The sequence below is a fragment of the Oncorhynchus mykiss genome, chromosome 17 (assembly GCF_057628025.1).
Source record: "Oncorhynchus mykiss isolate SJ-2025 chromosome 17, ASM5762802v1, whole genome shotgun sequence".
Taxonomy (NCBI): Eukaryota; Metazoa; Chordata; class Actinopteri; order Salmoniformes; family Salmonidae; genus Oncorhynchus; species Oncorhynchus mykiss.
The window spans coordinates 5502275-5524417 of NC_143038.1; the positions used below are offsets into that span (position 1 = coordinate 5502275).

Consider the following 22143-nt stretch of genomic DNA (forward strand, 5'->3'; position numbering starts at 1 on the left):
TCTCATCCCAGCACAACGTCACGCTGCGAGGGCACAGCAGTTCCTGTAGGCCAGGAATAGATGCTCTGTCAACTAAATACTGGAGTTTTGAAGGTATTTGTGTTCAATGTTAAGGTAAGTGTGTTCCTCCCTCAGACCATCCAAGAACAAGGATAGAGCATCTACACACTCACACACTCACAACAAACACAGCATAGGTCCACACACCATGTTTTCTTTTATAAAATGACAACATTTACTTTCAAATCCACTAAACAGCAGTATAGCATATCATGTTCACAACATTCATAAATATTAAATGTGTTGTCCAGATTAAGACAATAACTCCAAAAGTAAGTTGAGAGAATGTCCGGCATCTCCATCTTGTGATGCCACTAGCCCTCTCCGTCATAGGTGCCTTTGGGTTTTGGGTGTAAGGTCCCTTGTCTTTGAGTAGAGGAAGACAGTGGCAGAGGGTACAAGGCAGAGACTGCCAATGTTGTAGAAAAAGATGGAGAGGAAGAGGCCCATACATTCTTCCAGGAGGACAGTCCAGAGTCACGTCTCACAGTCTCTGCAGATGAAGTCCATTTTGGCAGACTAGGCTCCTCCGGCTCCTCCCATCATCAATATGGTAAATCTATAAGATATAAGGCACATCGTTCAGTATATTCATATATAGAATATCAATTAGCAGGTGCCATTATCCAGAGCAACTTGTATAGACTGTTAGTAGCATTAAGACAAAGTACCATTAGACACAGCAGCACTGGACACAGCCGTATTGGACACAGTAGCACTGGACACAGTAGTATTGGGCACAGTAGCATTAGTAGGAGTGGTGGCTGTTGTAAGAGCAGTAGTTGTAGTATTGAGAGCAGGGGGAGTCTTGCAGTAACAGAACCACAAGAACATTTCATTTAAATAGAACATTGCAGGAAGGAAGTGAGGGAAGATAGGATGAAGACTTGTCACAAACTGACTCTAATCATTCTGAGACACACACAGTCGTGCACACTGCTCATTTTTAAGTCATAGTAAGCAAACCTCAGGGAGACAAAGTTCCCCTTTAAAAAAAATGAAGCGACGGAACTGAGGAAGCGAGAGAGAGGAGAGGAAAGGAGAGGAAGAGATGAGGAGGAGAGTGAGCATTTCTCTACATTCAAGTTCAAGTCTGAGCTTGCTTATCACACAGAGAACTGCTGCCTTTGCGTTCCCCCCCGAAAGTAAAAAAATGAAAACAATTCTCAATCTCTCCCTCCCCCCTCCCTCGTCTTTCGCTCTCTGTCAGACAAAGTGGCCTTATGCAACCATCTCGGGGAGGCCTTGCTGATGTCTTGCGGCATATTTACCCAGCCCGCCCCCCTCTCTCCAGCTTCCTTCTCTCTTTTTGTCTCGTAAAGTGAGGGGAGTACAGTGTGTGTGTTGTGTCTCTAAATTACATATATTGTATGTACCGTGTGTGTATAATGTGTGTGTGTAAGTGTATGTGCATGGTTATGAAAGAGAGGACACGTCACCCAGTAGTGACGTCGTGTGGTGGTGTGTTCGGTCCGAAGCCACACCAACTCCACCACGGGTCACTGCGTATTTGACCCCAACACGGGGTAAGGCGTAGTCGCGAACACACCACAACACAGGCTCGCTCGTGCGAGCAAGCAGGGGCGGGCTGACTGACTAACGCAGTGACTCCACTTCTCTGTTTTTAGTAAACAAACGCTAGGGATGAATAAGAGCAGAGCCCTCTAATCCGGAGATCTGAACACTTGTATAAGAAACAGCCTCCTCTGTGATTTCACTACAATGTCAACAATAACATGGAGCGACCAAGGACCATGTGCAGTACAACATACACCAATGTGGATTGAAGTGGTTCTATTTCATCCATGTACTGTATGTGTGCAATAAATACAGAGATGAAATCCAGAAGCTGTGGTAAAGAGCCAGTGACGTCAAGCGTTTTGTAGCAGATGCATACAGCACTAGATACCACTACTTTGACTCGAAATCAACCCTCAAACAGAGGACAACTTTATTGGTTATTTATTTGTACATTTTTAGTATAAGTAATGCAGCACTACCAGCACAGCAGGTTGGGTGACTCAAGGCTCACCGTGCTGCCCTAGGTCTCCCTCTCTGACGACACGTCTCCGTCTGCTCCACTGCTGGCGTTAGGGTCCTGGGCTCTGGGGCGCGGGGCGGCCCTCTCCCTGCCCGACTCCAAGGGTCCTTTAGAGCGCTGCTTCTCTTTCCTCTGCTGCTGTTTCTCCTGTTTAGCGAGCTGAGGGGGGAAACAAGGCCAGTGGTAAAGGGTTAAAAAGAGAAGGACAAAACTTGGATTGATCTAATGCAATTAGTAGGGACCTTAGTTGGTCATGGTCACGTGACCTGTTTTTACTGGTCAAGTCGCGTGCCCAAGAAAAACCCAGGGACCTAGCTATGTATAACTGTTTCAAATATTTGGCTACAGTAAAACAAGAGAAGAGAAGATGAAAAGAAAAGGGCAGAACAAGAAAGAGAAATAAACATCAGAGCTTTGTTTCACTGTGCTGCTATTTTCGGAAGCCATGACCATTTCGATGAAGCCTTAACTGTCCTGACAATATAAAGTATAAAGCGGTCACACTCAGAAAGAGCCATCTTCCCATTCACTCACCATCTACGGTTAGCTGCGAGGCTTATCTATTGGACTCCTCCCTGAGGAAACTACTGTAGCAGCTATCTCTGTTCTGCTCAAAGAAGAGTAAACAACAACCCTACACTAAAAGGAACACAACTACCCCTGAAAAGGTTTGTAAACATACATGCTAAAACTTTCATGAGCGCCACAGGAAATATTTATGACTTAAATGTCATGCTAAAGCCACAACATCCCACAAACTCTTAATTATTTAAAGGGAATAAGACTTTAAAAAACCACCATGTATCTAGTTATCCCTGTACAAACTACATCGGGGTTAGCTAGCTAGCAAGCAATATACCATCTTACCCAGGGTGTTGTGTGGCTTAGAAAACCCCCAATAAAAATGATCACTTGACATTTCAGTGATTAAGACCACTGTTTCATATTCCAAATTACTTTCACAGAACAATAGAAACAGGATAACGTAATGGTATTGTTTGAAAGGCTCTGTTGTCCCTCTCCTAGGATCCGATAAAGCTTCTGATTCATAGAAAGGAAATGTCTGTGTGTGTGTGTTTTTAAGCTGCTCCCCCAGTTGACTGGTGATCCTCTCAGTATTGGCATACTCCCCTCTAACTGCACAACAACATCCCAAATATCCAAAACAGACTAGATTAAAATTCTGAGGACTGCCGCTTACATCCATTGGACCGAGCAGTCAGCCAAGTTTACACACACAAAGACCACGCATGCACACACAGAAGTGACTGGAATCACATTCAGAAAGTCTTCAACAATTGACAAATAACTAAAACACTACCATTTCAAATGACTCACTGTACCTCCGCACATTGACTTGATACCGGTACTCCCTGTATATAGCCTCGATATTGTTATTTTATCGTGTTACTTTTATTTATTTTTTTTACTTTAATTCATTTGGTAAATATTTTCTTAACTCTTCTTGAACTGCACTGTTGGTTAAAGGGCTTGTAAGTAAGCATTTCACGGTAAGGTCTACACTTGTTGTATTCGGAGCATGTGACAAATAAAGTTTGATTTGATTTGAAAAAAATACAATGTGAAGCGGATGGTTTAGGAGAAGCAGGGAGGGATGTCCCTACTCCCTCATGGCTGCTGCTGTTTGGAGTGGACCTGACTGCTTTCTGCTAAGTTTGGATCATAGCGCAATGTTTTCAAGTAGATGTGGTGGCGTAAACACATTCATCAAGGCTCCTTCAAATCCCTCTGTGTTATAAAACATGAAGGTTTCTTGGATCAGGATTAAGCCTAGTCCTAAAAGCATGTTCAATGGAGAATTTAGATTGAGCATGCTTTATAGTCCAGGACAGAGCTTAATCTAGGTCCAGGAAACTGTCCCTAAGAGAAGACAACCATTATTAATATAACATTGTGGGTGAACTTGTCACTACTTCGGCTACACATCAGAACTCATAAATCATTATTCCACATCCAAATATATTTCTTAGCCAGCATGGCCTGAGTCTCCCCTTCAGAGGCCGTCGTTATGGTAACAGAGTGCACAGTGACTCAGGAGTCAACCGATCCCTGTGGGGAGAGCGGGGGCACCCATGCGGTGGTGGTGGTGGTGGTGGTGGTGGTGGTGGTGCCCCCCCCCCCCACACACACACACCTCGCCCTGGCCTGCCAATCATATGTTATGTCGCCTCCACACACACACACTTCTGGACACTTCTGGTCAATCAGTGGTCTTTCAGCTAGGCCAGAGGGGTGCTGGGACAGAGCAGGACAGATTCATGGGATAATCAGTACACATCTACAGTATCAGGATTGGTTTTTGTATCAGGGACTGGGGCGGCAGGGTAGCCTAGTGGTTAGAGCGTTGGACTAGCAAACCCCCGAGCTGACAAGGTACAAATCTGTCGTTCTGCCCCTGAACAGACAGTTAAACCCACTGTTCCTAGGCCGTCACTGAAAATAAGAATTTGTTCTTAACTGACTTGCCTAGTTAAATAAAGGTAAAATGAAATAAAAAAGATATTAAAAAAAGATCTATGGTTCACCTCCTTGAAGCCAGAAAACTGACCAACTAAATGTCTGACAGCTATCTCAGGGACCAGTAAGCCACATCTCAGGGAGCGGTGCCGGTCCATGGACCAGAGGTTGACTAACACTGCACTAAGAAAAACAATAGTGCAGCTTTGCATGTTGATCATGGTCCGTTCTCCATCTGTTACTACAAGAAGTTAGGCCTGCAGCACCACCTGCTGGAGGATAGCAGGGCAGATAGATAGAGTGCTGAGAGAACGTCTGAACAATTTAGAACAAATATAGTCTAGCAATACATAGCCTAATAAAGGGAGACTCCGCAATATGACACCATCATACACCATGGGCCAACTTCCTGCTTGCAGAAATCAACAGCATCAACTGTACCTGTTTGGGGTCCATGGGAGCAGAAGGAGACACCAGTTCGATGGTGACTGGTCCGTCATTCTGGATGTGAACCTGCATGTAGGCCCCAAACTGCCCGTCTAAAAACACAAGACAAAAGGAAAATGTGAAGGTTAACCTTAATACATCTAAATGAGTCTAAAACAGTTAAAAGAACTAGGATCCTCCTTCGTTTCCCCCTTCCTCTATAGGCCAATATAAATGACAACACAACGTTTCCATCCAGTAACAGCCACTGCAGTTTGCTTATTGTGCATATTAATCTATATCAATGATTTATAAGCAGGTGACATCTCTGTACAACAGGGACCTGGGGGTAGAGGGTGTTAAGATACAATAAGACAGGAAGTTTATACTTAAATGTTCCCCTTTGGTCCAGGTATGTTTCGATTTATTACATCATCTGCCCATGAAACCGGTGGCTGGGTGGTGTGTTCTAAAAAGCGCCGAATCATCTCGTTTCTCCCACTCAGGCGATTGGGCCTTGGCAGTGAGAAGACTAATTAGAGAGCTTGCGTCCCACTACAAGCAGGGACACAGAGTTCCTCCACTACACCTTCTCCCCGGTGGCTTGAACCAATTCACCACCAAACACCATCACCAACTACGACCTGATAAAAGAAAACTACCCCAATGTGGAACTGCCCTTGCACTGTGACCCATATAATTAAATATATGTATATTTTAGCTTTATTTTTAATTTTACCTTTATTTAACTAGGCAAGTCAGTTAAGAACAAATTCTTATTTTCAATGACGGCCTAGGAACTGTGGGTTAACTGCCTTGTTCAGGGGCAGAAAGAGAGATTTTTTTACCTTGTCAGCTCGGGGATACGATCTTGCAACCTTTCGGTTACTAGTCCAACGTTCTAACCACGAGGCTACCTGCCACCCCGAAAATGTTATATAACAACGTTTATTTCTATGCTGTGACCAACAACCATATAATTCACCACCAAACATGGCCTGACAAACCCACCCCCTATGTAGATGTGGAAACACCATAATCTTTGCACTGTAACGTCAATGGAGAATAAGAGCACCTCCTCCCAGCTGCCCACTGCACTGAGGCTAGGAAACACTGTCACCACCGATAAATCTACGATAATTGAGAATTTCAATAAGATTGTTTCTACGGCTGGCCATGCTTTCCACCTGGCTACCCCTACCCCGGCCAACAGCTCTGCACCCCATACAGCAACTTGCCCAAGACTCCCCCACTTTCCCTTCACCCAAATCCAGATAGCTGATGTTCTGAAAGAGCTGCAAAATCCAGACCTCTACAAATCAGCTGGGCTAGACAATCTGGACCCACTATTTCTAAAATTATCCGCCGCAATTGTTGCAACCCCTATTTTTCGCCTGTTAAACCTCTTTCGTATTGTCTGAGATCCCTAAAGATTGGAAAGCTGCCGCGGTCATCCCCCTCTTCAAAGGGGGAGACACTCTAGACCCAAACTGTTACAGACCTATATCTATCCTACCCTGCTTTTCTAGAGTCTTCGAAAGCCAAGTTATCAAACAGATCACTGACCATTTCGAATCCCACCATACCTTCTCCGCTATGCAATCTGGTTTCCGAGCTGGTTATGGGTGTACCTCAGCCACTCTCAAGGTCCTAAACGAAATCATAACCGCCATCGATAAAAGACAATACTGTGCAGCTGTCTTCATCGACCTGGCCAAGGCTTTCCGACTCTCAAATGACTGCCTCGCCTGGTTCATCAAATACTTCTCAGATAGAGTTCATTGTGTCAAATCGGAGGGCCTGTTGCCCGGACCTCTGGCAGTCTCTATGGGGGTGCCACAGGGTTCAATTCACGGGTCGACTCTTTTCTCTGTATACATCAATGATGCCGCTCTTGCAGCTTGTGATTCTGATCCACCTCCACGCAGACAACACCATTCTGTATACTTCTGGCCCTTCTTTGGACACTTAACAAACCTCCAGACGAGCTTCAATGCCATACAACACTCCTTCTATGGCCTCCAACTGCTCTTAAAAGCAAGTAAAACTAAATGCATGCTCTTCAACCGATTGCTGCCCGCACCCGCCCGCCCGTCTAGCATCACTACTCTGGACTAGAGGTTGACTGATTAATCGGAATGGCCGATTAATTAGGGCCGATTTCAAGTTTTCATAACAATTGGAAATCTGTATTTTTTTTACACCTTTATTTAACTAGGCAAGTCAGTTAAGAACACATTCTTATTTTCAATGACGGCCTAGGAACGGTGGGTTAACTGCCCTGTTCAGGGGCAGAACGACAGATTTTTACCTTGTCAGCTCGGGGATTCAATCTTGCAACCTTACAGTTAACTAGTCCAACGCTCTAACCACCTGCCTCTCATTGCACTCCACGAGGAGCCTGCCTGTTACGCGAATGCAGTAAGAAGCCAAGGTAAGTTGCTAGCTAGCATTAAACTTATCTTGTAAAAAACAATCAATCAATCAATCAATCATAATCACTAGTTAACTACACATGGTTGATGATATTACTAGTTTATCTAGCGTGTCCTGTGTTGCATATAATCGATGCAGTGCGCATTCGCGAAAAAGGACTGTCGTTGCTCCAACGTGTACCTAACCATAAACATCAATGCCTTTCTTAAAATCAATAGACAAGTATATATTTTTAAACCTGCATATTTAGTTAATATTGCCTGCTAAAATGAATTTCTTTTAACTAGGTAAATCGTGTCACTTCTCTTGCAACAGAGTCAGGGTATATGCAGCAGTTTGGGCCACCTGGCTCGTTGCGAACTGTGTGAAGACTATTTCTTCCTAACAAAGACAGCCAACTTTGCCAAACAGATTTAACAAAAGCGCATTTGCGAAAAAAGCACAATCGTTGCATGACTGTACCTAACCATAAACACCAATGCCTCTCTTAAAATCAATACACAGAAGTATATATTTTTAAACCTGCATATTTAGCTAAAAGAAATCCAGGTTAGCAGGCAATATTAACCAGATTAAATTGTGTCACTTCTCTTGCGTTCATTGCACGCAGAGTCAGGTTATATGCAACAGCTTGGGCCGCCTGGCTCGTTGCGAACTAATTTGCCAGATTATGTAATTATGACATAACATTGAAGGTTGTACAATGTAACAGCAAAATTTACACTGAAATAATAAACGTTTTGTTTTTGAAATGATAGTTTCCGGATTCTACCATATTGAATGAACAAAGGCTTGTATTTCTGTGTTATTATGTTATAATTAAGTCTATGATTTGATATAGCAGTCTGACTGAGCGATGGTAGGCAGCAGGCTCGTGAGCGATGGTAGGCAGCAGGCTCGTAAGCATTCATTCAAACAGCACTATCGTGCGTTTTGGCAGCAGCTCTTCGCTGTGATTCAAGCATTGAACTGTTTATGACTTCAAGCCTATCAACTCCCGAGATTAGGCTGGTGTAACCGATGTGAAATGGCTAGTTAGTTAGCGGGGTGCGCGCTAATAGCGTTTCAAACGTCACTCGCTCTGAGACTTGGAGTAGTTGTTCCCCTTGCTCTGCAAGGGCCGCGGATTTTGTGGAGCGATCGGTAACGATGCATTGAGGGTGGCTGTTGTCGATGTGTTCCGGGTTCGAGCCCAGGTAGGGGTGAGGAGAGGGACGGAAGCTATACTGTTACACTGGCAATACTAAAGTGCCTATAAGAACATCCAATAGTAAAAGGTATATGAAATACAAATTGTATAGAGAGAAATAGTCCTATAAATACTATATTAACTACAACCTAAAACCTCTTACCTTGGAATATTGAAGTTTTGTGTTAAAAGGAACCACCAGCTTTCATATGTTCTCATGTTCTGAGCAAGGAACTTAAACGGTAGCTTTTTTACATGGCACATATTGCACTTTTACTTTCTTCTCCAACACTTTGAACACTCATTATTTAAACCAAATTGAACATGTTTCATTGTTTATTTGAGGCTAAATGGATTTTTATTGATGTATTATATTAAGTTAAAATAAGTGTTCATTCAGTGTTGCTGTAATTGTTATTATTACAAATATACATCTTTTTTTTAATATATATTTTTTTATTATTATTTTTAAATCGGTATCGGCTTTTTTTGGTCCTCCAATAACCGGTATCGGCGTTGAAAAATCATATTCGGTCGACCTCTACTCTGGACGGTTCTAACTCAGAATATGTGGACAACTACAAATACCTAGGTGTCTGGTTAGACTGTAAACTCTCCTTCCCGACTCACATTAAGCATCTCCAACCCAAAATTAAATCTAGAATCAGCTTCCTATTTCGCAACAAAGCATCCTTCAGTCATGCTGCCAAACATACCTTCGTAAAACTGACAATCCTACCGATCCTTGACTTTGGCGATGTCATTTACATTACATTTCTCAGCTCACTGGTCACCATAGCAACACCCACCCGTAGCACGCGCTCCAGCAGATATACACTGCTCAAAAAAATAAAGGGAACACGTAAACAACACAATGTAACTCCCAAGTCAATCACACTTCTGTGAAATCAAACTGTCCACTTAGGAAGCAACACTGATTGACAATACATTTAACATGCTGTTGTGCAAATGGAATAGACAACAGGTGGAAATTATAGGCAATTAGCAAGACACCCCCAATAAAGGAGTGGTTCTGCAGGTGATAACCACAGACCACTTCTCAGTTCCTATGCTTCCTGGCTGATGTATTGGTTACTTTTGAATGCTGGTGGTGCTTTCACTCTAGTGGTAGCATGAGACGGAGTCTACAACCCACACAAGTGGGTCAGGTAGTGCAGCTCATCCAGGATGGCACATCAATGCGAGCTGTGGCAAGAAGGTTTGCTGTGTCTGTCAGCGTACTGTCCAGAGCATGGAGTCGCTACCAGGAGACAGGCCAGTACATCAGGAGACGTGGAGGAGGCCGTAGGAGGGCAACAACCCAGCAGCAGGACCGCTACCTCTGCCTTTGTGCAAGGAGGAGCAGGAGGAGCACTGCCAGAGCCCTGCAAAATGATCTCCAGCAGGCCACAAATGTGCATGTGTCTGCTAAAACGGTCAGAAACAGCCTCCATGAGGGTGGTATGAGGGCCCGACGTCCACAGGTGGGGGTTGTGCTTACAGCCCAACACCGTGCAGGACGTTTGGCATTTGCCAGAGAACACCAAGATTTGCAAATTCGCCACTGGCGTCCTGTGCTCTTCACAGATGAAAGCAGGTTCACACTGAGCACATGTGACAGACGTGACAGTTTGGAGACGCCGTGGAGAACGTTCTGCTGCCTGCAACATCCTCCAGCCTGACCGGTTTGGCGGTGGGTCAGTCATGGTGTGGGGTGGCATTTCTTTGGGGGGCTGCACAGCCCTCCATGTGCTCGCCAGAGGTAGCCTGACTGCCATTAGGTACCGAGATGAGATCCTCAGACCCCTTGTGAGACCATATGCTGGTGCGGGTGTTGGCCCTGGGTTCCTCCTAATGCAAGACAATGCTAGACCTCATGTGGCTGGAGTGTGTCAGCAGTTCCTGCAAGAGGAAGGCATTGATGCTATGGACTGGCCTGCCCGTTCCCCAGACCTGAATCCAATTGAGCACATCTGGGACATCATGTCTCGCTCCATCCACCAACGCCACGTTGCACCACAGACTGTCCAGGAGTTGGCGGATGCTTTAGTCCAGGTCTGGGAGGAGATCCCTCAGGAGACCATCCGCCACCTCATCAGGAGCATGCCCAGGCGTTGTAGGGAGGTCATACAGGCACGTGGAGGCCACACACACTACTGAGCCTCATTTTGACTTGTTTTAAGGACATTAAATCATAGTTGGATTCAGCCTGTAGTGTGGTTTTCCACTTTAATTTTGAGTGTGACTCCAAATCCAGACCTCCATGGGTTGATACATTTGATTTCCATTGATAATTTTTGTGTGAATTTGTTGTCAGCACATTCAACTATGTAAAGAAAAAAAGTATTTAATAAGAATATTTAATTCATTCAGATCTAGGATGTGTTATTTTAGTGTTCTCGTTATTTTTTTGAGCAGTGTATTTCACTGGTCATCCCCAAAGCCAACTCCTTCTTTGGCCGCCTTTCCTTCCAGTTCTCTGCTGCCAATGACTGGAACGAATTGCGAAAATCACTGAAGTTGGAGTCTTATATCTCCCTCACTAACTTTAAGCATAAGCTGTCAGAGCAGCTTACCGATCATTGCACCTGTACACAGCCCATCTGTAAATAGCCCACCCAACTACCTCATCCCCATATTGTTATTCATTTTTATGCTCATTTGCACCCCAGTAGCTCTACTTGCACATTCATCTTCTGCACATCTATCACTCCAGTGTTAATGCTAAATTGTAATTATTTTGTCACAACGTCCTATTCATTACCTTACCTCCCTAATCTTACTACATTTGCACACACTGTATATAGATTTTTATATTGTGTTCTGACTGTATGTTTGTTTATCCCATGTGTAACTCTGTGTCACACCGCATTCCCTTATCTTGGCCAGGTCGCAGTTGTAAATGAGAACTTGTTCTCAACTGGCCTACCAGGTTAAATAAAGGTGAAATAAAAAAATAAAAACTATGAACTATGACCTTATAGACCCAATTCACTAACAAACATGGCCTGAAAAAAAACACCCCCTATCTAGATGTGTGGAACAACCATAACATTTGCACTGTGAACTATGACCTTATAGGCCAACGTATGTTTCCTCTGTTTCAACAGGAAAGCAGGCGATTCAACTGATTCCGAGCCTTTCCGGTTAGGAGTCAAGTCTTGAGTGGCCTCAAGGATAAAGGCTACTGCATGTGACCCTGTAGTCTAGGCTGTTTCACTTAGGAATGCATTGGCTTATCAACCCTAACCCTGGTCAAGCCTTAAGCTTGTGTCTCAATTCCCCAGGCTATGAACAGCAACCCTTCTATTCACTATTGTTCTCCAAGTGTTTGTGATATTCACCTTAGGCTATCAATTACACTGAACAAAAATAAAATGTTAAATGTTGGTCCCATGTTTCATGAGCTGAAATAAAAATATCCCAGAGATTTTCCATACGCACAAAAAGCTTATTTCTCTCAGATTTTGTGCAGAAATTTCTTTGCATCCCTGTTAGTGAGCATTTCTCCTTCGCAAATATAATCCACCCACCTGACACGTGTGGATAATCAAGAAGCTGGTTAAACAGCATGATCATTACACAGGTGCACCTTGTGCTGAAGACAATAAAAGGCCACTTTAAAATTGTCACACAACACAATGCCACAGATGTCCCAAGTTTTGAGGGAGCGTGCAATTGGCATGTTCACTGCAGGAATGTCCACCAGAGTTGTTACCAGATAATTGAATGTTCATTTCTCTACCATAAGCTGCCTCCAACGTCATTCTACAGAATTTGGCAGTCCATCCAACCGGCGTCGCAACCGCTTACCACCTCCACATCTGGCTTCTTCACCTGCGGGATCATCTGAGGGGGATGGTGTCTGTAATAATGCCCCTTTGTGGGGAAAAACTCATTCTGATTGGCTGGGCCTGTCTCCTAAGTGGGTGGGCCTATGCCCTCCCAGGCCCACCCATGGCAGCACCCCTTCTCAGTCAGGTGAAAACCATAGATTAGGGCCTAATGAATTTACTTTAATTTACTTATTTCCTTATATGAACTGTAACTCAGTAAAATCTTTGAAATTGTTGCATGTTGCGTTTATATTTTTGTTCACTTTAGCTTCACCTCTTCGCTTGAACAAATTACCTTTTGCAATCAGTACCGAGCAAAACATTGACCCAATGCCATTAAATATTAAAACCACACACTTAGAAGAATGCAGATCCTTTTACATATCTATTAAATATCCAAGGTATCAAAATCATCTCTTCATTTAGGCTTTTCCTATCTAGAGTGTCTTATGAGAGTCCATTTCTCTCCGCCCACAAACTGCCTACACAGCAAAGTGTCCTTGACACTTTTGGGTCACTGGATGTGAAATTCTGTACAATAGCAGTCTATTTTAAAAACTCCATATATGGCTCATTTTGCAGTGTTTCTCTCACCCAGCCCAGGCCAGCAGATAGTGTATATTACAATATCACTATATCTGAGTATAACAAACATTAGGAACACCCCCTCCCCTTACCCTCAGAACAGCCTCAATTTGACGGGGTATGGATTCTAGAAGGTGTCGAAAGCTGGCCCATGTTGACTCCAATGCATCCCACAGTTGTGTCAAGTTGGATGTCCTTTGGGTGGTGGACCATTCTTGATTCTCACAGGAAACAGATGAGTGTGAAAAACCTAGCAGCGTTGCAATTCTTGACACAAACCAGTGCGCCTGGCACCTACTACCATATGTCGTTCAAAGACACTTAAATATTTTGTCTTGCCCATTCACCCTCGGAATGGCACACATCTGCAATCCATGTATCAATTGACTCAAGGCTTAAAAATCATTCTCTAACTTGTCTCCTCCCCTTCATCTACACTGATTGAAGTGGATTTAACAAGTGACATCAATAACGGATCATAGCTTTCACCTGGTCAGTCTATGTCATGAAAAATGTTTTGTACACTCAGTGTATAGGCCTAGTGCTTGTGGAGCCTACTGTAGTCTTGTACCCTTTTCAGACTATCGCGCTGACCCGACCTATAGTGCTGGCTCTGATATTACCGGTTCACATTGTCCTTTCCAGCATGGTTCCAGCCACTAAAGTGGAAGCGTAACCAGGTCAGCGCATCACACACCTCAGCTTGGTTCAACTCAATAGTGAGAAAAGGAAATGGGATACCAAGCAATGTTCCCTCAAAAAAAAATTGGGCACTGAGCAAATTTAAGGTCTGCTGAGCACAAACTTGAAGGTTGTGAAAATTCTGTGCAACTTCCAGGACGCGTTTACTGTGAACACTGAGGTTGTACCTCCTTTAAGTTACAGTTGTAAGAGTGGTCAAGTAGGCTACCGTGGCTATTTGATCATAATGTAGGCCTACCCGAGTGGCCTACCATCAAAAACAATGGAGAAATGCATCCCCTAACATTATAACATGGAAATAGCTGTTCTATCATTCAGCCAACAGTAGCAGCCAATGTGTGGTGTTCAATGTAAGTCTACATTCCATGAGACTTTTGAAAAAAAAAAACATGTTCATGTCAAGCACTGCCTGTTTATACACCTGTCATTCAGACAAGGAGGTGACTGAAACGTGTGATTTTTTATTCCAAGAAACCACTTTTCAAAATAAAATACATTATTTCCATACCATTATTACAGAGAATCAGACAAATTAAGCTATACTCTGCTTATTGTCTCAAAATACAACACTGCCCCTTTTAAGACCTACAAAAAATCTATTTACCTGACTCGTTTTCAAAGAGGGCAAGACATGTAGACGTTTTGTGTTTTTGTAGGAAGCACTAGAAATGAGCTATAACTGGGCTAATAACTCACTAACTAGCAAAGAATATGAACAAACGTGCACAGGTGGCTCTCGCTCTGATCTCAAAACAAGAGCATCTATTCGCGATCGCTCATAATGTAGTCTAAAAACAGTCCAGTTCAAAGTGAAAGACACAGATCCATATGTGGCAATGGTTATTTGCATATAGGCCTACTGCAGCTCTGATTAGTTATGGCGCACTGGTCTGTGTAGGGTACGGGCCTGACTCTTGACGGGCAATACTATAGAATCCTACTCCAATGCGCTCTGCCTACAAATAAAATATCTTTCACAGTTAGTTTTGCATACCAAGTTTTGAATAGTTTGTTTAATGTCGGTATGTTACATTGAAATTGGTTAACATTGCGTTGATTCGATCACAACTCCCACAGTAGAGCGAAATGTTGATAGTGTTAAAGGGGAAATCTCAAGAAAGGTGAGTAAAGTTCAAACTCATGCTTCTCTGGCTGGACGGATATTTTGTCTGCGCGGCAGTCTGACGGGAGCTGTACGCAGCTTAGAGGGAACACTGACACCTAGTCGGTTGTACAACTCAATGCATTCAACTGAAATGTGTCTTCCGCATTTAACCCATCCCCTCATAACCAGAGAGGTGCGGGGGGCTGCCTTAACCGACATCATCGGCACCCGGGGAGCAGTTGTTGTTAACTGCCTTGCTCAAGGGTAGAACGGCAGATTTTTACACCTTGCCAGCTCTGGGATTCGAACAAGAAACATGTTGGTTACTGTACCAACGCTCTAACCGCTAGGCTACCCACCTTTGATCCTCTCAGGCTTGTTTAGTAGCTCGTAATATAGTTATAGCAGCTGATATAGGCCTAGTGTGTATTTAGCAGACTGTAAGCCTGCAGTGTCAGTCAATGATGTTCACCCATAGTAATATAATTTTCTATTTAGTCCTGTGTGTTCACCCACCTTTGATCATCTCCGGCTTGTAGGTGCTCCTCAGGTGTTCCAGGATGTTATTATAGAAGGGCTGGGACAGCTCTGCAGGCATGGAAGTCTGGCTTGTTACCCTTTATTATGCACTGCAGAGTGAACTGATTGACACACAGGACTTCACATTCCCTGTCCATGACGCTTTTGCTCCACGCCCGGCCGTTCTCATCGTCAAACAAACGCAGGTTGAGGATCTTACGAACCCTGAGAAGCAAAGAAATTAATGTTGGGGCATAGAATTGATTGAAATATATAATTCATTTATTAGAATCCAAGTGTTGGGGTCACAGAGGAGATGGCTATAGGAGTGAGCAAGTATTTTGTGCAGATGTTCCAAACTTATTGGGCTAAATAAAAAATGAATAGCTCTATGTGAATGCTACGGTTGTCTTACAAATTCCTATTACAGATATGAACCTGACCCTTATGCCCTGCCTATGTAGGAGAAGGGCTACAGTACCGTAGTGCAAAGATAATGTTTTGTGACTAAATGAACCCACACTCACATGTAGTCCACATCCTTCTGTGTGTCCTCCATGGATATACCCAGCAACACACACAGTCCTCTGCCTATTGGGCTGATGGGCACCTCTCCCACTGTGACAACACAGGACAGAATTATCAAATCAATAAAATAATTGTCCTTTTCATTATTCAGTGTGAGACACATCCTCCTCAAAAAGTGTGGTTAATCTAGCACACACTGGCAGTCTTGCAAGTAGTAGTAGGCTGCAAATGTATGGAGTACATTGTACATTATTTTCATTAGGAATGTAGAAGTGAAAGTAAAAGTTGTCAAAAATATAAATAGTAAAGTACAGATACCCCCTAAAACGACTTAAGTAGTACTTTAAAGTGTTTTTACTTAATTAAGTTACTTTACACCACTGAAAAAGTGTTTTGTAAATACGTTTGACTGGATAGCCGTGCGGCTACCAAACTACGGTAGCTAACGTTAGCAATCCTCTGTGCTGCCTGCAAAGTGCCTACCGGTGATTCTGTCATTCTTTGACACTATGAGCGATAAAGAAATAAAATAATAACAAGTAGACAGCGTTACTCACCTGACACGCTCGCTGTTTGACACTCTTTGAATGATTGCCTTCATTGTTTTGATTAGCTCGCTCGCTAGAATGAATCAGATTGAAGTGGTGCAAAGACGTAAACGTCATACTTCCCATGAAACCTTGCTGCGTTGTCAGAGGCATCTAGCGGCAGCAGTTGGGAGTACAGTAGATAACTTTTGCTACCATATCAGACAGCATGAAAATGCTTAAAATACCTTCTGTACTGATTCCTGGAGTTAAATTGGTGTTTTGCACATTTGCCCCAAAAACTTACGGTACTGTCATTATGAGCATTTTCAAAGGGAAGGGAGCACTGTCACTACCTCGCTCTCCACACCAGGGTGCATGAATTGTGGAGCAAAATGAAGAGGAAATTCAGCAACTCCTGGAGGGCAGTGTAATACCCACTTCAAACAGAAAATGTGGTAATATAAAATTGTAATAAAAATGTAAAAAATTAAACATATATAAGGCAATGTTGACCCCCTTTCATACAGCGCCTTAATTACTATCTTCTTGCAGACAGTATACTGTACCCCTTTGATACATATCAGTGGGTAACTGGCACATTGGAAGGGTAAGGTGTTGTTAAACCATGTTCGCATTGGGCCTGTTTGTGTTAATGAATTTACCTGAAAAAAAGCAGAGCACCATTCACACAGACCCGATACCTGTATTTTGGTTACAGGGTCTATGAAAATGCAGGAATCATGACTAGGTCTTCAGGTGGCTTTTAATTTAGTGTTTTTTTTTTTGTTTTTTTTACCCCTTTCAGATATACATGGTGGATCTTGGATGTTACGGGGTTTACTTTGGTTCCACTGGTCTAGAGGCACTTGTTAACGTCAACGGCATCATGAACTTTACCAAGTACCAGGACATTTAAGCCAAAAGCCTGGTTGCCTCTGTCAGGAGGCTGAAACTAGGCCGCAAATGGATCTTCCAGCAAGACAATAACCCCAAGCACACACAAGAAAATCGAGGATCTGGAAAGATTTTATATGGAGGAATGGTCAAAGATCCCGACCAAAGTGTTCTCCAATCTCATAAAACATTTACATTTAAAAAAATATATATATATACATATATATTTCACCTTTATTTAACCAGGTAGGCCAGTTGAGAACAAGTTCTCATTTACATCTGCGACGTGGCCAAGATAAAACAAAGCAATGCGACAAAAACAACAACGCAGAGTTACACATGAGATAAACAAACGTACAGTCAATAACACAATAGAAAAATCTATGTCCAGCGTGTGCAAATGTAGTAAAGTTAGGGAGGTAAGGCAATAAATAGACAATAGTGGCAAAATAATTACAATTTAGCATTAACACTGGAGTCAAAGATGTGCAGATGATGATGTGCAAGTAGAGATACAGTGGTGCAAAAGAGCAACAACAAAAAATAACAGTATGGGGATGATGTAGTTGGGTGAGCTATTTACAGATGGACTGTATACAGGTGCAATGATCGGTAAGCTGCTCTGACAGCTGATGCTTAAAGTTAGTGAGGGAGATATAAGCCTCCAGCTTCAGTGATTTTTGCAATTTGTTCCAGTCATTGGCAGCAGAGAACTGGAAGGAAAGGCAGCCAAAGAAGGTGTTGGCTTTGGGGATGACCAGTGAACTATATCTGCTGGAGCGCTTGCTACGAGTGGGTGTTGCTATGGTGACCAGTGAGCTGAGGTAAGGCGGGGCTTTACCTAGCAAAGACTTATAGATGACCTGGAGCCAGTGGGTTTGGCGACGAATATGAAGCGAGGGCCAGCCAATGAGAGCATACAGGTCGCAGTGGTGGGTAGTACAGTTGAAGTTGGAAGTTTACATATACCTTAGCAAAATACATTTAAACTCAGTTTTTCACAATTCCTGACATTTAATCCTAGTAAATATTCCCTGTTTTAGGTCAGTTAGGATCACCACTTTATTTTAAGAATGTGAAATGTCAGAATAATAGTAGAGAGAATGATTGACTTCAGATTTGATTTATTTCATCATATTCCCAGTGGGTCAGAAGTTTACATACACTCAATTAGTATTTTGTAGCATTGCCTTTAAATTGTTTAACTTGGGTCAAACATTTCAGGTAGCCTTCCACAAGCTTCCTACAATAAGTTGGGTGAATTTTGGCCCATTCCTCCAGACAGAGCTGGTGTAACTGAGTCAGGTTTGTAGGCTTGTAGGCCTTATGGCCAAACAGTTCTATTTTTGTTTCATCAGACCAGAGGACATTTCTACAAAAAGTACAATCTTTGTCCCCATGTGCACTTGCACACCGTAGTCTGGCATTTTTATGGCGGTTTTGGAGCAGTGGCTTCTTCCTTGTTGAGCGGCATTTCAGGTTATTTAGATATAGGACTCATTTTACTGTGGATATAGATACTTTAGCATCCGTTTCCTCCAGCATCTTCACACGGTCCTTTGCTGTTGTTCTGGAATTAATTTGCACATTTTGTACCAAAAGACGTTAATCTCTAGGAGACAGAACGCGTCCCCTTCCTGAGCGGTATGACAGCTGCGTGGTCCCATGGTGTTTATACTTGCGCACTATTGTTTGTACAGATGAACGTGGTACCTTCAGGCGTTTGGAAATTGCTCCCAAGGATGAACCAGACTTGTGGAGGTCTACAATTTTTTTTCTGAGATCTTGGCTGATTTCTTTTGATTTTCCCATGATGTCAAGCAGAGGCACTGAGTTTGAAGGTAGGCCTTGAAATTCATCCACAGGTACACCTCCAATTGACTCAAATGTCAATTAGCCATCCAGAAGCTTCTAAAGCCATGACATCATTTTCTGGAATTTTCCAAGCTGTTTAAAGGCACAGTCACCTTAGTGTATGTAAACTTCCGACCCACTGCAATTGTGGTACAGTGAATTATAAGTGAAATAATAAGTCTGGAAACAATTATTGGAAAAATTACTTGTCGTACGGATGGCACTGTGATAGACTATATCCAATTTGCTGAGTAGAGTTGTGGAGGCTATTTTGTAAATTACATCGCCAAAGTCAAGGATCGGTAGGATAGTCAGTTTTACATGGGTATGTTTGGCAGCATGAGTGAAGGATTCTTTGTTGCGAAATAGGAAGCTGACTCTAGATTTAATTTTGGATTTGAGATGCTTAATGTGAGTCTGAAAGGAGAGTCGACAGTCTAACCAGACACCTAGGTATTTGTAGTAGTCCACATATTCTAAGTCAGAACCATCCAGAGTTGGCTCAGTGTCATTATCCTCACAAGGAGATGGTGCTGGAGTATTGAAAACATGGGAGACATGAATTTCAACCCTTATCTTAAATATATATATATTTACTTGATAAAATGTCTTTATTAGCATAAAATATTAGAATTGAAATTTGTTTGGGAGCATAAAATATTGTAGCTCAATATTTGTATTATTTACTTTATACAGTCCTTTTTGTTCATCTTTATCAAGGGTGTCAATCATTTTGGACCTGACTGTATGTAGACAAAAACACATTTTTATTAACCAGCCTTTAATCTTCATCCCGGATTAAAATGTAGTAGTTGTAGTTACTCTTGGTGGTATGGCTCAAGAAGCATCTGCTTTATCCAGTGCTTCATTTGTAAATCAGGAGGCGCTGGAACACAAAGCGAGCGCTGGTGCAGGGTGACCTGGGGGGGGAGGCAAGGAGAACTAACGCAGCAGGCAAGGAGAACTAACGCAGCAGGTAAGGAGAACTAACGCAGCAGGTAAGGAGAACTAACGCAGCAGGTAAGGAGAACTAACGCAGCAGGAAAGGAGAACTAACACAGCAGGTAAGGAGAACTAACACAGCAGGATAGGAGAACTAACGCAGCAGGCAAGGAGAACTAACGCAGCAGGCAAGGAGAACTAACGCAGCAGGTAAGGAGAACTAACGCAGCAGGTAAGGAGAACTAACGCAGCAGGCAAGGAGAACTAACGCAGCAGGCAAGGAGAACTAACGCAGCAGGTAAGGAGAACTAACGCAGCAGGCAAGGAGAACTAACGCAGCAGGTAAGGAGAACTAACGCAGCAGGTAAGGAGAACTAACGCAGCAGGTAAGGAGAACTAACGCAGCAGGTAAGGAGAACTAACACAGCAGGATAGGAGAACTAACGCAGCAGGCAAGGAGAACTAACGCAGCAGGCAAGGAGAACTAACGCAGCAGGTAAGGAGAACTAACGCAGCAGGCAATGAGAACTAACGCAGCAGGCACGGAGAACTAACGCAGCAGGTAAGGAGAACTAACGCAGCAGGATAGGAGGCATTTTTAAAAATCAACTTTCACTACCCTCAAAGAATTGTTGAATTCCCTCTTCACATCATGAACATTTTCAACTGTAAAATATTTGTGGCGAGTGGTACTGGTACTTCCCCAATTGTATCATCCAGACACAATCCACAGATCATAACAGGCTAATGTGTAGTGTGTCCTCAGATAAATGGATATTACATTACTGTGATCAACACAGATTACAGCAAACATTGAATTAGCAGTTGCACTTAATCTACAAACTAAGTTTATTTGACAGAATTTTTATTGATTTAATCTTGAAGTGCTGAAAATTATACATGATATAGGCCAGCTTGTCAGACACACTGCAAGTTGGATAAAGGTTATGGTCCTATTTCAGATTTTTGCAGCAAAAATCTGATATGATTGAATGTAATACAGCAGCAATGCACAGGACAGGTTTTCACTGCCATATCTAGAAGTTCAACAGCCAGATGTTGTCCTCACTTTGCATTGAGAACGTGTGCAGTGTAGGTAGAGAGGGTTTCAAGGCTTGCAGCGGGGTTCTCGAACAGAGGGATACTGTGGTATTTCAGTTCATTGTACAAGTGACAAATATTTCAGTCAGTGTATTTTACACAGAGATATATTCAATGTACAATTTACAGTGTTAATTCCTAAGTATTTTGCTACACACATCTCAAATGTGGTAGCCTAGGCAGGCAATGGCATCAGTTTATGTCAATTTTCACTTTTTCACCATTACTTTGTATTGTCTTGGCTGTCAGCCGATGCAGAGTCCCGACTGAGCGAGCTGACAAAATTGTACATCCTTGTAGAATAAGGAACAAAGTTTTCCTTGTAGACGATGGTGGTTTTCATGTGTGCACTCTGGATAGTCACTTCTCTAGGATTTGGAGGTTGTTCCTCCTTCTCTTCTTTGACTGCAGGGTGATAAGATGAACACATTATTTACTAAACATGCAATTTTGTAATTGAATAAAAGGTAAATTTGTGCTGAATTCTGATACAAGTCTAGCTTGAGTTTATCAACAATTGCAAGGTCAAGGAAATTCAATATTGTCAAACTTTGGAAGCACTTCCATTAGAAATCATTGGCAGCTTGTTCAATAACAGTCCATAATATAATGTGATATGTAGCTATGGTATTGATATTTAGATAAATAGCTACCTAGACAAACTGTGACTGCTAGCAAGTTAGTTAGCTGAGCTGCTGTGACGCGAGTAGCCTACCTGGCTTTTCTTCATTGCGCCCCGTGTACTGATAATATCCGTATGTGCCAAGCATTGTCCATATACCGAAAGCGTACAGCATAGACACCCGTACATTCCACTTTACTACATCTTTGATCTGCATGTTTCCAAAAAATGTTGCGCTTGACTGTACATGTATCGTAAATCACAAGGACGCGGCCATGTTGGATTAATCCGGGGA

The 22143-nt window shown here is 42.8% G+C and overlaps 1 protein-coding gene and 1 pseudogene across 2 annotated transcripts; both read right to left on the bottom strand.

Annotated features, from left to right (window-relative positions):
* Window positions 1-211: 211 nt before the first annotated feature.
* LOC110493530 (D-aminoacyl-tRNA deacylase 1-like) lies at window positions 212-16506 on the bottom strand (annotated as a pseudogene). Its single transcript, XR_016487701.1, has 6 exons — window positions 16463-16506; window positions 15905-15995; window positions 15375-15602; window positions 5021-5118; window positions 2093-2260; window positions 212-619 (listed from the first exon to the last, which is right to left on the bottom strand). The product of XR_016487701.1 is annotated as a D-aminoacyl-tRNA deacylase 1-like (transcript).
* A 4467-nt stretch (window positions 16507-20973) lies between these two features.
* Window positions 20974-22143, bottom strand: LOC110493531 (small integral membrane protein 26-like). Its single transcript, XM_090204236.1, has 2 exons — window positions 21942-22143; window positions 20974-21631 (listed from the first exon to the last, which is right to left on the bottom strand). Exons 1-2 carry the CDS (start codon window positions 22063-22065, stop codon window positions 21450-21452), a joined length of 306 nt encoding a protein of 101 aa, XP_090060362.1. The 5' UTR covers window positions 22066-22143; the 3' UTR covers window positions 20974-21449.